The sequence below is a fragment of the Miscanthus floridulus genome, chromosome 7 (assembly GCF_019320115.1).
Source record: "Miscanthus floridulus cultivar M001 chromosome 7, ASM1932011v1, whole genome shotgun sequence".
Classification (NCBI taxonomy): domain Eukaryota; kingdom Viridiplantae; phylum Streptophyta; class Magnoliopsida; order Poales; family Poaceae; genus Miscanthus; species Miscanthus floridulus.
The window spans coordinates 112,804,326-112,817,992 of record NC_089586.1 but is presented as its reverse complement, the minus strand read 5'-3'; the positions used below and the strand labels follow the sequence as shown (position 1 = coordinate 112,817,992).

General features: G+C 41.3%; 2 protein-coding genes across 2 annotated transcripts; one reads left to right on the top strand and one right to left on the bottom strand.

Moving 5' to 3' along the window:
• Nucleotides 1-55: 55 nt before the first annotated feature.
• On the top strand, nt 56-4,298 carry LOC136464307 (adenylyltransferase and sulfurtransferase MOCS3-1-like). The gene is made up of 11 exons (XM_066463271.1): nt 56-383; nt 633-725; nt 958-1,013; nt 1,308-1,372; nt 1,476-1,550; nt 1,642-1,720; nt 1,899-1,937; nt 2,020-2,128; nt 2,538-2,656; nt 3,464-3,583; nt 3,666-4,298. The coding sequence occupies exons 1-11, from the start codon at nt 71-73 to the stop codon at nt 4,032-4,034; spliced, it is 1,437 nt and encodes a 478-aa protein (XP_066319368.1). The 5' UTR covers nt 56-70; the 3' UTR covers nt 4,035-4,298.
• A 2,808-nt stretch (nt 4,299-7,106) lies between these two features.
• Nucleotides 7,107-11,336, bottom strand: LOC136464306 (zinc finger CCCH domain-containing protein 40-like). Its single transcript, XM_066463270.1, has 4 exons — nt 10,999-11,336; nt 9,864-10,133; nt 9,274-9,497; nt 7,107-8,397 (listed from the first exon to the last, which is right to left on the bottom strand). The coding sequence occupies exons 1-4, from the start codon at nt 11,101-11,103 to the stop codon at nt 7,494-7,496; spliced, it is 1,503 nt and encodes a 500-aa protein (XP_066319367.1). The 5' UTR covers nt 11,104-11,336; the 3' UTR covers nt 7,107-7,493.
• Between the last annotated feature and the right edge of the window lie 2,331 nt (nt 11,337-13,667).

Genomic DNA, 13,667 nt, shown 5'->3' with positions numbered 1-13,667 from the left:
CGTTGGCCATCTCTAGTTGAGGCGACACGGCAGCAGCCAGCAGTTGAGCAAAGCGTCCAGGTGCGGCGGGATGGGCGGCGGCGGCGGCGGCGGCGGCGGCAGCGGCAGCAGGAGGGAGGCGATAGAGCGGGAGCTGAAGAAGCTTCGGGCAGAGCGGGAGGACCTCGACGGCCGGATACGGCTGCTGGAATCGGAGCTCGAGGCGGTGCCTGCGGGAGTCAGCAGTGCGGCGGCGGGGAAAGGAGTAGGGGACGGTTCGTGCGGCGGAAGTGTCGCGTGCCAGAGCCGCGTGGGCAACGGGTTTGCGCCGGACGGTGGCCTCCCGGCGGATATGATCTACCGGTACAGCCGCCACCTCCTTCTCCCGGACTTCGGGGTTGAAGGTCAGTTGTTTCGTTTCAATCAGCACGGCTTGCTGTTTCCAAAGTCTCGAGCTTGCTTCCACCATTAGTATGGCTTCCATGTTGCTCCAAGAACTGCCCCCTTTCTCTTGGTTACTACTAGTATAGTTGCTTGCCTCTTCGGCTTCCGATGTGTCATCACAATTGCAGCATATTGCTGGGGAAAAAAGGTGCAGTGTAGCAAGCTCGTGTTTCGGCTGATACTCTGATCCTTTGTCATCTATCTGGCAGGCCAGCGGAAGCTTTCACAATCGTCGATTTTAGTGATTGGGGCTGGAGGTTTGGGCTCTCCCGTGGCGTTGTATCTAGCAGCTTGTGGCGTCGGTAATTTTTCTCTCTGCTGTGAAGTTGTGTTTAACTTTAGTTTCTCAAGGAACAAATTATATTTCTTTAGTGATAAGACAGATTTCTAGACGTGGTCCTTCTCCTTCTTGACAAAGTTTTTTTCTATATCTTATATAGTTATATGTGTAAAGTGAACATGATGGTGGGCTCCAATTCCGTAGTTTGTTGCATTCACTAATGTATCGTTGCTTACAGCCTGTTATCTTGTTAGGTTGCTTGGGCATTGTGGATGGTGATGATGTTGAACTGAATAACCTTCATCGACAGGTGAAATAATTTGGCATGTCTTCTGTCCCTCTTATCTAGCGTTCTCAATATTTTCTTTGGAATATATCTAAACACTGAATCATCTGCATGATGTATTCTTGTTGTTATTGGTAACTCAATTAGAAGGGATATATAAATATGCACGCATAAGCTAGCAAATTTGTAGTGAACTGAGAGAGTTCCACTTGATAAAACAGTTTTGAACATAACCCATGATCAAAATTGGTTATTTTAATCTGTGGCGGTCGTACATATCAATGATAACCTTGTTTTTTTGTTCTCAAACTCTCTTAGATAATTCATAAAGAAGCATATGTTGGACAACCAAAAGTGAAGTCAGCAGCTGATGCTTGCTGTGAGTAAGAAACTATCCTTTTGGAAGTTTTCTCTGCATTGGTTGCCAACCAAATGTACTATTTGATGCTACTATTTCACTATATCACATATGCTGTCTCAATTCAGGATTAATTCCTCTATCAAGGTAGTAGAGCACCATCATACTCTGAAGCCATGCAATGCTTTGGAGATTGTGCGGAAGTATCCTTACAATATCTGCTATGACAGATACAGTATTTTTTCTTCTCAAAGGCAACACTCTTGTTTTCAGCATTAACTAAAACAACTACAGATATGATATAGTTGTTGATGCAACTGACAACCTTCCTACTAGGTATATGATCAGTGATTGTTGTGTTCTGCTGAACAAGGTAACTTTATCTTTGCTGTTGTAAGTGATGCACACTATACTTGATGTGGAATTCTTGCTCTTCCATGTTAACTTGTTGCCAAGTAAATTTCCCCATCAAATACGATATAGTGTAATAACTGTTTATTGATTGTAATCATCCATTGATCAATCACTTACATTTGATCTACTTCTTGCAGCCACTTGTATCTGGTGCGGCATTAGGTTTTGAAGGGCAGGCAAGCATCTTTCTTGCCAAAGATATTGCACCTTTTTCACTTCACCTTATATTTTTCATTCATTCATTGACTTCTCTAACAGTTGACTGTTTATCATCATAATGAAAGTCCATGCTATCGGTGCCTCTTTCCAAGTCCACCACCTGTTGCAGCCTGCCAGAGATGCTCAGACAGTGGTGTTCTTGGGGTTGGTAGGTGACACTGTAGAAGCTCGTCATTACTAGTACAGTGGGCAAAATCTTACTTAGATTTTTTTGTCAACCTGTTTAAAATTCATCAAACTTCTCTGTTTATATGATGTGGACTTCAGCCCAAATAGGAGATTTTAAATCATGAGTTCGTGGCTCCAATGTTGTGTAACTAATCTTTTTTCATGTCCATATTAATCCTTAATTATTCAGTGGCTTTTTCTTCAAGATTTTCTTAAATATGGTGGTATCTACTGTGCTTTTACAAGAAATCAGTGTAGACGGCTCACTTAAGTTAGCTATTTGTATAATTAGTTTTTAGAGTTTGCAGCTATCTATGATTAGTGCCCTGTTAGTTACTTTATTAGACATAGTTTCGCACTGGTGTACTAATGACTGTTTTGTTTACTAGTTCCGGGAGTGATTGGTTGCTTACAAGCTCTGGAGGCTATAAAGGTTGCAATTGGTGTTGGTGAACCCCTATGCGGAAGAATGCTACTATTTGACGCACTCTCTGCTCGTATTAGAATTGTATGTGACTTCGCTCTGTAAATTTATTGTATCTTTGAATGCATGGTCACAATGCATCCTAATCCCGGCACCATCGGGGGATGGCAATGTTGCATCCTCCTATCTAGTTTTAACTTGCACCTTCTTTCTAGTATATTTATCGCAGATTCGAGTCTGGTACATAAATTACAATAGTGGGATAGGATCATGTTGCCAATCATGTTTTAGTATAAAAGAATTGAAATTGGTTCTCACAAGAATGTAATCCTTTATAGGACCATTCTCAGCATTAGTGAGAAACTTTGACTCTCTTTTCTTATGGGAACAACCTTTACATTCTATTCTGTTGTATCCTTATATGTGATGGTCACATCTTGATTGTGCCTCATAAAGTTTAGTTTTGTGCTTTTGAACCAATATATAATACCTTCGAGCTATTTAGATTCTGGGAACATAGCTTTTTCTAGCAGGGTTTAAGAGTCCCCTGTTTTAATGTTTCCCAGACCTTCGCATAAAGCTGGTAATGAACCTATTCCCAGCACCAGTAGTTATTGTTACAAGCCTTTTAACTTCAAAGGAATCTAATGTGAAGTAGCTACCAAAGCATCCGCATGATCTTGCCTGGTTCGCCAATGGCATTTGAAACCCTGTTTGAGGATTCATCCTATTTGCAGGTGGTCTGCCATTAAGTGGATTATGGTCATCACTGTAGGTCATCCTGCAAATTATTAACATCTTCTGATCCTTCGAAGTTGTTTGCATTGCTTGGACGCATAGCTATAGGACTGTCTTAATATAGCTCATTATCAAGTATGTGCATATTTGCAGGTTAAGCTTCGTCGAAGCTCTCCAGATTGCACCCATTGTGGCAAAAATTCCTTTTTCACAGAACAAGATTTTCAGAAGTTTGACTATGAGAACTTCACTCAATCACCAATGTCTGATAAGGTAATGTGAATGGATGCAGTTCAGATCATATCAAGAATGATCTTGAAATCTTTGTCTTCATCGACTGTTACATTTACTGCAGGCAGCACCAAGTGTGAACCTACTCCCAGAGAGCGCCCGAATCACTTGCAGAGATTACAAAAAACTGGTTGACAATAGTGAACCTCATCTATTATTGGACGTACGACCCGCACATCACTTCCAAATAGCTTCGATTTCTCCTTCTCTGAACATCCCGCTCTCCATGTTGGAAGAGAAGCTACCTACACTTGAAACCTCACTGAAGGAAACAGGAGAGGCATCAACCTTGGTTGTCCTGTGTAGAAGAGGCAATGACTCTCAGAGAGCCGTCAAGCTTCTCCACGAGAAGGGATTTGCTTCTGCGAAGGATATCATCGGTGGGCTGCAGGCGTGGGAACGAGATGTTAATCCTGATTTCCCTGTGTACTAGCGAAATGGATGTAACAATTATATATGCCTCCTTTTCAGTCAAAAAACAATTATATGCCATTCACGATTAAGGTCAAACATTTACATAGGACAGAGCTTGTGGGACTGAGTTTAAGATTGTTTCCCACGCGGTTAGCTATTGTTCTCGGCTTAAGAATGATCTACTTGTTTGAGTTCCTACCTTGTACCTTGTAACAGTTTGAATGCCGCCAGAGTTGCTGTTGTTGCAAGAATGAGAACAATGATACTATTATTTGAGTACTAATTTTACAATACCGTGTACTTGCAACACACAAAAAAACAACAACATTATGGAAGACTTGTATGTTAAATCCGTGATGGCTCATGCCATGGACAAAATAATATTTAAGCTACAAAATTACTTTAAAGGCAGCAGATCAAAAATAAGATTTGATGATGGGAATAATTTTTTTTTATCAATCAAACCGCAAAAAAAATGTTCAGTAACGTGAAGCCACGCACTTTTTTTTTTAAAAAAAAAAACACCAGCCCATTGAGATTTCTGCCACGTATTGATTTCTTTACAAAATTTGAAGTAACTATATTCTACCAAAGAACACAAGTTGGGCATTCAAGTTACAAGGAAGTCTGTTGGGACTTGGGGCTCAAGCGCACTGGATGGTGTGAAATTGGACAACAGATGTGTGTGAGATTGCCGCAGACTTCAAAGGCAGCAGTATGGCCTAGATATTCTGATCGTGCTACTGCCACCCTCTGGATTCACATTTCTCCTATGGCACTAATTGCCTAGGATTTGCTGGCTTGCATTCCAGAATTTCAATTCCAGACATACCATGCCTTAGTGTTAAAAAACAAAGCAGTATGCCATCTCTGCTACTGTGGCTTTTTCAGGTCCAGCACATCACTTCTCCTCTGGCTTTGGTTGATCATCCATTCCTTCCTCGCATTCCTTAAGAATCCTTTCTAGAGAAGGATCATAAGCAATAGCCACCGCAGATATTTGGTAGCCTCAGAATTCCAGCCTTCTCTAGATAATATACTGAAATAACCAGTGTCAGCACGTTTAGCAACTGTACAGCATTTTAGGCAAGCAGAGCCACATAAATAAAATCAACAATGGAGTTGAACCACAATATGTGGCTACACCGCTACATGCTGGGCCAAGCTACCCTCTAGAATGTAAGGTTATTGGTAGGGATGGTAGCCATAGCAAATCGTATCGATGGACCATTTGTAACAGAATGATCTACAAAAGGACTTTACCTTGCCAAAATAAGCATCCTGTTGATGGGCTTTTCCGGTTCCTTGAGCTATGCTATTCTCTGCAGGAGTTTGATTGCCATCTCATTCTCATTATCCCCCTACATTGGAAACCGAAGCTATGCTTATGTTGTTCACTGTTATTCCAAATGTTTTTATAAACTGAGTCCAAATGTAGCATTACTCTACCTGACGCTCGTTTGAAAGACCTGCCCCGAAATATGAAAGCACAAGAAGAGGATCATCTTCTTGAATCTACACAATCGAGAGCATTGAATCATAATTACTGTCTCGGATCATGAAAATTATCTGAGGTAACAACAGACCTTTGGTATAGCATGTTCAAAACAAACTGCAGCTTCAGGAAACAATCTATTTGAGAACAGGGTTTGTCCCATTCCAATCAACGCCGTAGACAGATCTGGGTTTCTCTCTACTGCTGTCCTGTGTGCAATATTGATCACCAACTCCCATTGTTTGCAAATGGAAATGGTAGCCAACAATTGATCAGACAAAGCACAACACCAACTTACCTGATCAGTGGAAGAACTTGATCTCTGCAGCCAGTCCCCAGATACTGTAATGCTTGCTAATGATAAACATATATAGGAATATGCATCAGAATTCATACCGGAACAATATTCCAAGACAAAAAAATGTGTAAACATTCATACTTCAAGTAGCTCCTCAGGTGAGCTGCACACAAATATATTTCCTTCCATACTTTCCATTGCAAAATTAGGAGTTGTACTCTCACTGGCAGTTCCCTTATCAGATGACATCGATTTCGTTTGCAGGTCAGCATCTTCAAGCTGTGACCTCCGTAAATTCATGATAACTTCAGCATCATGATTCAAATGCACATAATGAAAATAACTAGAGCACATAAAGTAGATGGGCATGCCTACATCATCTCAGGTACCTCAAGAGGTGACTTTTGCGCTCTGTAACCAACCTGAGCTCTAGTATCTGGCAATCCCAACAGCTTGCAGGCAGCATCATTTCTCAAGGACAATTACTGCGATTTAATCATTTGAAAAATAGAATGTAGCATGAAGTACACAATGCTGACTTCACCGCATCAAGCTTGTTAAAATTAAAATGCATGGAACCTGATCTGCTCAAAGGATAGAAATAGGAAATTACAAGCAAAAAGGGGAATTCATAAGCGTTTTTTTCCTGTTTACATATCTATCTGTTCTAAACAACCTCTTCGGAGTCCTTGACAGCCGTTGCATTATCATACCATCTGCTGTGGGATATTTGGTATCTTCTTCAAGGTGTTCTTAGGATCATATATTAGCGTCATTAAGAAAATTTGCGTTGCACCATACGAGCTAGGCTGTGCGCTGCTTTTTCATCTGGAGAGACAGGTCCAAAGTCCCGTATAGACAACCAAACGCACTAAAATTGCATCTCCAGAGTCTGGTTCTACTATATGCAGGCAACTAAACATGCTATAGAACATTGTGGATGTCAATTGAATCAAATGAATTGGCTGAGCTTATGTGAGCCTAATGTTTTCCTGTGGTAGCCTCAGCGTTGATATCCTTTCGACATTGCCGATACAAGCACGACTTTGCAAGGATCATGTGTCCTATGTATGATCATGTGTAGTTTTGGCGATTTACATGACACCACAAAGCACTAAGACTAACATGTGTGTGTTAAAATGTGTTAGACAAACATGTGTGTTAAAATGTGTTAGATGGGCTCTAAGAGGAATATAAATGTTGAATCAACAATTTTGGCAATAAATGTTGAATCAACAAATTCAAAGCAAAAAAAAAAAAGTTTTAGTTAACAAAAAAAAAAGGATAAGGGAAGGAACTTAAAGCAAGATTTGGGAAGTATATACTAGCCGACTAAAAAAGAGATGCAAGGAAACTAACCAAAATTACAAACGGACGACTATGTACTAAACATATACTGGTCTAGTGGACTACTATCCAAATCATTTTTACAACCGAGTTGTTAGGTCAATCTGAAAAGATGAAGGCTTCGATGGCCTCCACGTGAAACTCAGCCGACATAGTAACACAAAATCTAGATGCTGGATACATCTAGTATATCTCCCAGTTTTTCAAACTTTGATAAACAATACAACAAAGTTTTACTGTTAACCATTAAGAAATTACAAAAGCTGGTCACCCACGAGGGTTATATTCTCCTGCTGAGCAATTAGAGCAGTAGCAATATCCAACATCTTGTAAGGACTTCAGTTCTGAATTGGCTGCTGCGGCTGCTGCTGAGCTGGAGGGCCATGAGGCGGCTGCTGAGCTGAAGGGCCATGAGGCGGCAGCTGTCCTGCACCTGCTTGCGGTGGTTGCTGAGATGAACTAGCCTGTGCCTGTGCTGGTTGTGCTAGCATCGGCTGGTAAGGTGGATATTGTGGTGGGTAGGGCATGCGCAGTGGAGGCATGTAGCCACCATATGGTGGTGGAGGTGGATAGTATGGTGGATACTGACCATGGTAGTATGGCGGTGGTGCAGGATAGCCACCCTGTGCTGAGCTGCTTGATGACTGAGCTTGCCCGGCTTGCTGCAGCCCTGGTTTGCCTTCACCGTCCTGTGATTTTACTATAGCACCCATCCTCTGTGGATCCATGGATGGGTACAGAGTCCGCTCCGCTGCTGGTGGTGCTGGAATGTTGAAGTAGTACGATGCTTGTGCAGCCTGTTGCTGTTGGCCCTCCATCCCAGGGGGTTGAGGTTGGTCACCGCTCTGCTGCTGAGATATGACAGCCCTTGGGAGCAGTCCTCCATGGGAAATCTGTCCCTGCCTCCCAGACTCATCCTCCTCAGGTTTTGGAGCCTGAGGCTTGCCCCACATCAGCTTCAGGCGCACACCCTTGATGACTAGCTTGTTAGCAAGCTCCTCTGCAGCCTTCTCTGCGCCTTCTCTTGTAGTATATGTCACAAATGCGATTGCACGTTGAAGTACCATCCTTATGGACTCAATCTCACCATGGGCATAAAATTGATCCCTCAAATCCTGCTCAGTTATTCTGCTATCGAGTCCACCAATGTAGAGGGTCCTTATAGTCTCATCATCTGGCGGTGTCAGGGATGGCATCTCACCTGCCTTGCTCAAAAGTTTCTGTGCAACTGGGTCATTAACTCTGCAAGGAGCAAGAGATAGTCAGAAACCAAGGCAGAGGAGAGAATAGACATGGAAAATTTAGTAAAGTGAACAGATACATTCACCTAAAGGTTTTTAATAATGAATAATTTAGTTGAACTCATTAACTTGACCTAAAAAACATCAATGTTTGGAATATCTAGAGCGCAATTTTGGCTGGGATAAAGGTTTCCAAGATACAGCTACAAGTTCAACACTTCAACCAAGTTAGGATAGTTTCATGACCAAACAGCATCTGGAGACATCTTTTGTCTGTACATCTGTACATGTAAGCCTTTTATCTAAAAAACTTCCGTACATGTAAGCAATACAATTTTTACCCAGGTGTGGGTTAACTGTACAGATGCTAATATCAATTGCCAGTAACTAGAAAGACTTAATTTTGGTCTTACCACCTTAAAATCAACAACAACAGCATACCCTTTTAGTCCCAAGCCAGTCGAATTTTTTTTTTGATAAGAAACAAAATAGAAGGTAATATGGATCTTCAAATACGTCGTCTAAAATCCAAGTCATAAAGGAAAAGCATTGCTTAATAGGCTTTTGCTATATGCTCCAGAAAGAACTAGATGGACTACATGAACACAGGAATGGCAACATAGTGTTCTACTGATGCAACGCAAAAGAGTTGAATGAAAAGTATCAAATCCTTCAGACACCGCAATGTTGACAAGCAGAGTCAAGAACAGAAGGCTATCTGATTCATTATTTCATATGATGAAATTATGAACGCCAGTTTTAAATTGCACATGCTAATCAACAATAGTGATTGCTGAAATGAAGCCTACAATACATGCAAAGAACCACAAAAAACCACATAACTAAAAATAATAAGTGCATAAGCATAGCAACATACCCATAGTAGCGATCTTTAATGTTCTGCTGAGATAACTCCCCAGTTTCAGGCATCTCATGACGATAAGGGCACTCAGCTCCTCTTGTACATTCACCACGCACAAAGAAACTACAAACATGAGCTCTGTTCCTCTTGTAATATGGTGCTGTCCTCTGAAGCTTCAGAATGGTATCATTTGGACGAGCCTTCCCATAGGAAGAATCATAGTCTATGCCAGCTCTGGCCTACATTTATGAACCATAAACTCTCATTAGGAACAACTATTCTTAGGTCAAATGAAACAAACAAGAATAAGTGAATATAAGAAGAGAATAAGTGCAACTCATTTCAACCATAGCAGATCAAGATAAATTACATCTAAAAAGAAGGCATCTTTTGTTGTTGTCATACTTCAAGTGCATCCGACACTATGATACAGTTTACAGTGACATCATAGAAACAGTATTATAATATACATGATATCTTCATTTTCAGATTTCAAATCAAATGAACAAAACAATCTGAAGAATACACAGTTTGTCTTTAGATTTTGGGTAATATGAAAGAAATTAACAACAGCATCAAGATTCAATATTGAAAGAGAAACGTACCCTCCTATCATGCTCTTCTGCAAAATATTCGCGATTGACATCACTCCTTGGAATTGCATCATTAGAATTGATAGCGAGTGCTGTATCCCGGACCTGAACAGGCAGACCATATTCAAGATCCAGCAGGCAGACCTGGCAGACATTCTTTAGCTTGCAACATGTCTGGCAAATCTCAGTCTTCTTGTACCTTGCATCTCGACCAGGACGCCACCGAAAGACAGTAAAAGGACGTGCACAAATTTTGCACTCTTTGTCATACTCAGCTCTTAACTGCAAAGAAAAACAAGAGCCAGTAAGCCATAAAATCGGATTAACATGAAATACTGAAGCAAATGCAAAATAAGGAGAGATTAATTGAAAAGTTATCCCCATTCATGTATAACACCTAACTAGTACTACATGATGTGTATGGCGTATGACAAAACCAATTCGTTAGCTAGTATAATTTGCTAGCAAACTAATTTATAACTGGCTTAAATACAATTCTCACCTTGTTAAACTACACTATGCATATGGCAAAACCACTGTACTGCACTACTGCTCTTGCAGAACCATCAACAGTAAGAGCAATATTTTTCCCAGAGTGCTCTTGGGGCGAAATAATTGAAATTAGGGGCTGTTCGGTTCTGAGGCAAGGATTGCCTTGCCTAGCTAGCAAGGGCCAGCCTTACCTCGTGGCTGGAGCAAGCCGGATTGGCTCGCCCATGCTAGCATGGTATTTCCTTGGCAGTGCAAGCCCCAAGACCTAGGCCACCAACCAAACAGCTACCTCTTTACATTTCCTCGATAAGTAAGGTGAGGTGAAAAGCAACGGAACCAAACAGCCCCAAAACTAGGGCTACAGCACATGCATTTTGCAGTGCCCCCGAAGCAAGCATCAGACTTCCTCAACGATCTAATCCCAAGTTCAACAGCACATCTATCATAGTTAGTTACACATAGCAACGACAACCTCGCAAAAAAAGCCATTATGTAAAACAATGGATGCCACACGTGCACAAAATTCGACACCTAAACAGAAACCTAACCCGGTTCCCATCGAGCATAAGAAATCACAGATGAAAACCAAATCAAGCTGTGCAAACCGCATGACAACGCCAAGGAGAAGCGCACAAATCAGGGTTTGATGTGTTACCATCCGGACGTAGGGGTTGTCGCCGAGGCATGACTCGCAGATGATGGGGAAGTCCGACCGCTCCCACCCGTCCGCCTGCGCGTCCCGCAGCAGCCGATGCGCCATCCCCTCCTCCTCCTCTCCGCCGCTGACGAGAAGCCGAGAGAACGGAGCGAAGGGGCTGCGGGCAAAGGAAACGAGACCCCGAGTCCCGACCGAATTCAGTCGGAGCAGAGGAAAGGGCGACGGGTAAGCACAAACGGAGCCGGCCTCCACCGAATGGACAGATGCGATCGCCTCCGGGGACGATGACGGCGAGAGGGCTAGCAACCGAGCGAACCAGTTTTCTATCCGATCCAGCCAAATTTGAAGACTGTTTAGGCCCAGAGGACCCCTAGACCTGTTCTCTCTTTCTCTTTTCTCGCTCGGCAGAAGCATTCTTGGGCCTGGTGTGCTGGCCTCTTAAGTACAAACCATATAGCCCATCATAGGCCCGAATACGCGACGTTGGGCCCAATGCACATAGCCCATCATACGCCAAACCCGTTTGTTTCGACCTAAAGAAATCTGGGCCAAAAGCTGTTCAGTGTTACGTCCGAGCGTACGTCAACAAGCAAATTTTTTTGAGGCCTCTCATCTAACGCTGTTAAGATACAAACACACCCCATCAATACCTCATACACACTGTATACAAATAAACCTACGACTATACCTAGACAACGAACGCAGTTGAGAGGTACTCAAAGATCATCGGACTCCGAGCGTGGCGGGCACGTCACTTGACCATTGTAGCACATCTGGGCGAGAGGCAACTGAAATTATTAACGGAGAATAAGACCGTGTTCTACTGGTGGTATTTCGGCTAATTCAATAGTATTTCTATGAGGGAGAATAAGCCAAAATAAGAACAAACCGGCTGAAAAGTAGATGAGCAGAACATGGTGTAAATCTTCGAGGTGAGGCTCCTGAGTTGATTCCAGGAATCGAATCCAGAACCAACCGCTCGTACCATAGCAGCAAACCAAATGAGCTACGACTCGTCCTCTACGTCGGCAAGCAAATGAGGACGCGCATAGCATGTGTTTAGCGTAGAGTGCCTTTGAGGTAAAGCAAGAGACTCAAGAGACAAAATGAGAGTGGAAACTCTTGTTATTCATTGATCCATGGTTATACATATATATACATGTGAATGGACAACTTATAAAGGGGTGCCTTCTCAGAGAGTGGTTGATCACTAATAAAGTGAATCATAACACTCCCCCTTGATCAATAGCGTCGTCCATCACTTAGATCGATGTATTGGATAATTTCTTCAAAAAACCCTATGGGGAAAATGTGAAGAAATATGTGTGGATATGCCATTAAAACTCCATAAAATCCAGTGAAAAAAATAAGGAGAAAATGATATGGCATATGTTGATTATTGTATCATTGTAAACTTATATGGGAAACCTCGGAAGGAAAAACCCATAACCAAGTTTAGAGAATAATAAATATGATCTAAGGATCATAATTGTAATTATGTCTTTGATACCTTCTAAAAAATCCTCATAGAAAAAACAAAAGATATGACATGTATATGTCTAAGATACCTCCATATAAAAACCCCGGTGGAGAAAATTAGAGATATGACATATAAACTTGTATTGATATTGCCTCATTAAAAACCTTCTATGAGAAACCTATGTTAGAAAAAACTCATAGAGGAAAAGAGTACAATATGATGTTTTGAACATGTCATAGTTTCAAGAGAAATCTCCCCTTGAACCTTGCAACTCTCAAAGTCATCGCATACCGTACCAATCTCAATAACACATTATGAAATGTGGAAATTGGTAGGGACTTTGTGAATAAATCTCGTGGAGTTATCACTTGATTTAGTTTGCAAGGTGTTTATCTCCTCACTTTCATGAGAATAACACATTTATATAAGGCAATATTGTAATATTGCTCTTATATAACCTGTTTACATTCAAGCAACACAAGTTGCATTATCTTTGAAGATAATAGCTAGTGATTCGATAGAATCAAAAGTGACCATTCAATGAAGTCATACATGTTCATGTAATACTTTAGAATGAGGAGTGGAAGTAGCCACTAGAGTCAAGTTTGATGACTCCCATGGGAACTTTACCACTATAACATCAGTATGTGATCTAGCATTGTGGGGACTAAATAGCCAGTATCTCGATACTCCACATGATCGTATCTTAATTTACATAACAATAAATCTAAGATACTTTGTGCCATATAGATATCTATGCATATCCTCTTTTACTCCCACCTTTCGGTGTTATAGAAGTTGCGCTATTTCAAGCTATAGCAAGTATCTGCAGATGCAATATTAGGCCTGTTGCGATATGCAAGATACATAAGCACTTTATGGCACTAAGGTTATCATCCCAGGGCCTGAATGGATATTGATCCATATTTAGGGATTGAATGACCATTAGTGTTGGAAGTATAATTGTCCAATATTATCTAGATATTGGTAGACAATTTCAATTGAATATTGGATGACTGATGTACATGCTTAAGCTATAGACTTAAGCGTAATTTGATTTTACCCAAATATTACATCTCAAATTCCATCTTATATGATGAGTACCTATTTTATATGTGTCATATAAGATGTATAAAATTCAATTGGGATTTTATTATAATCACACAGGTGAAATCATCTAGATGGG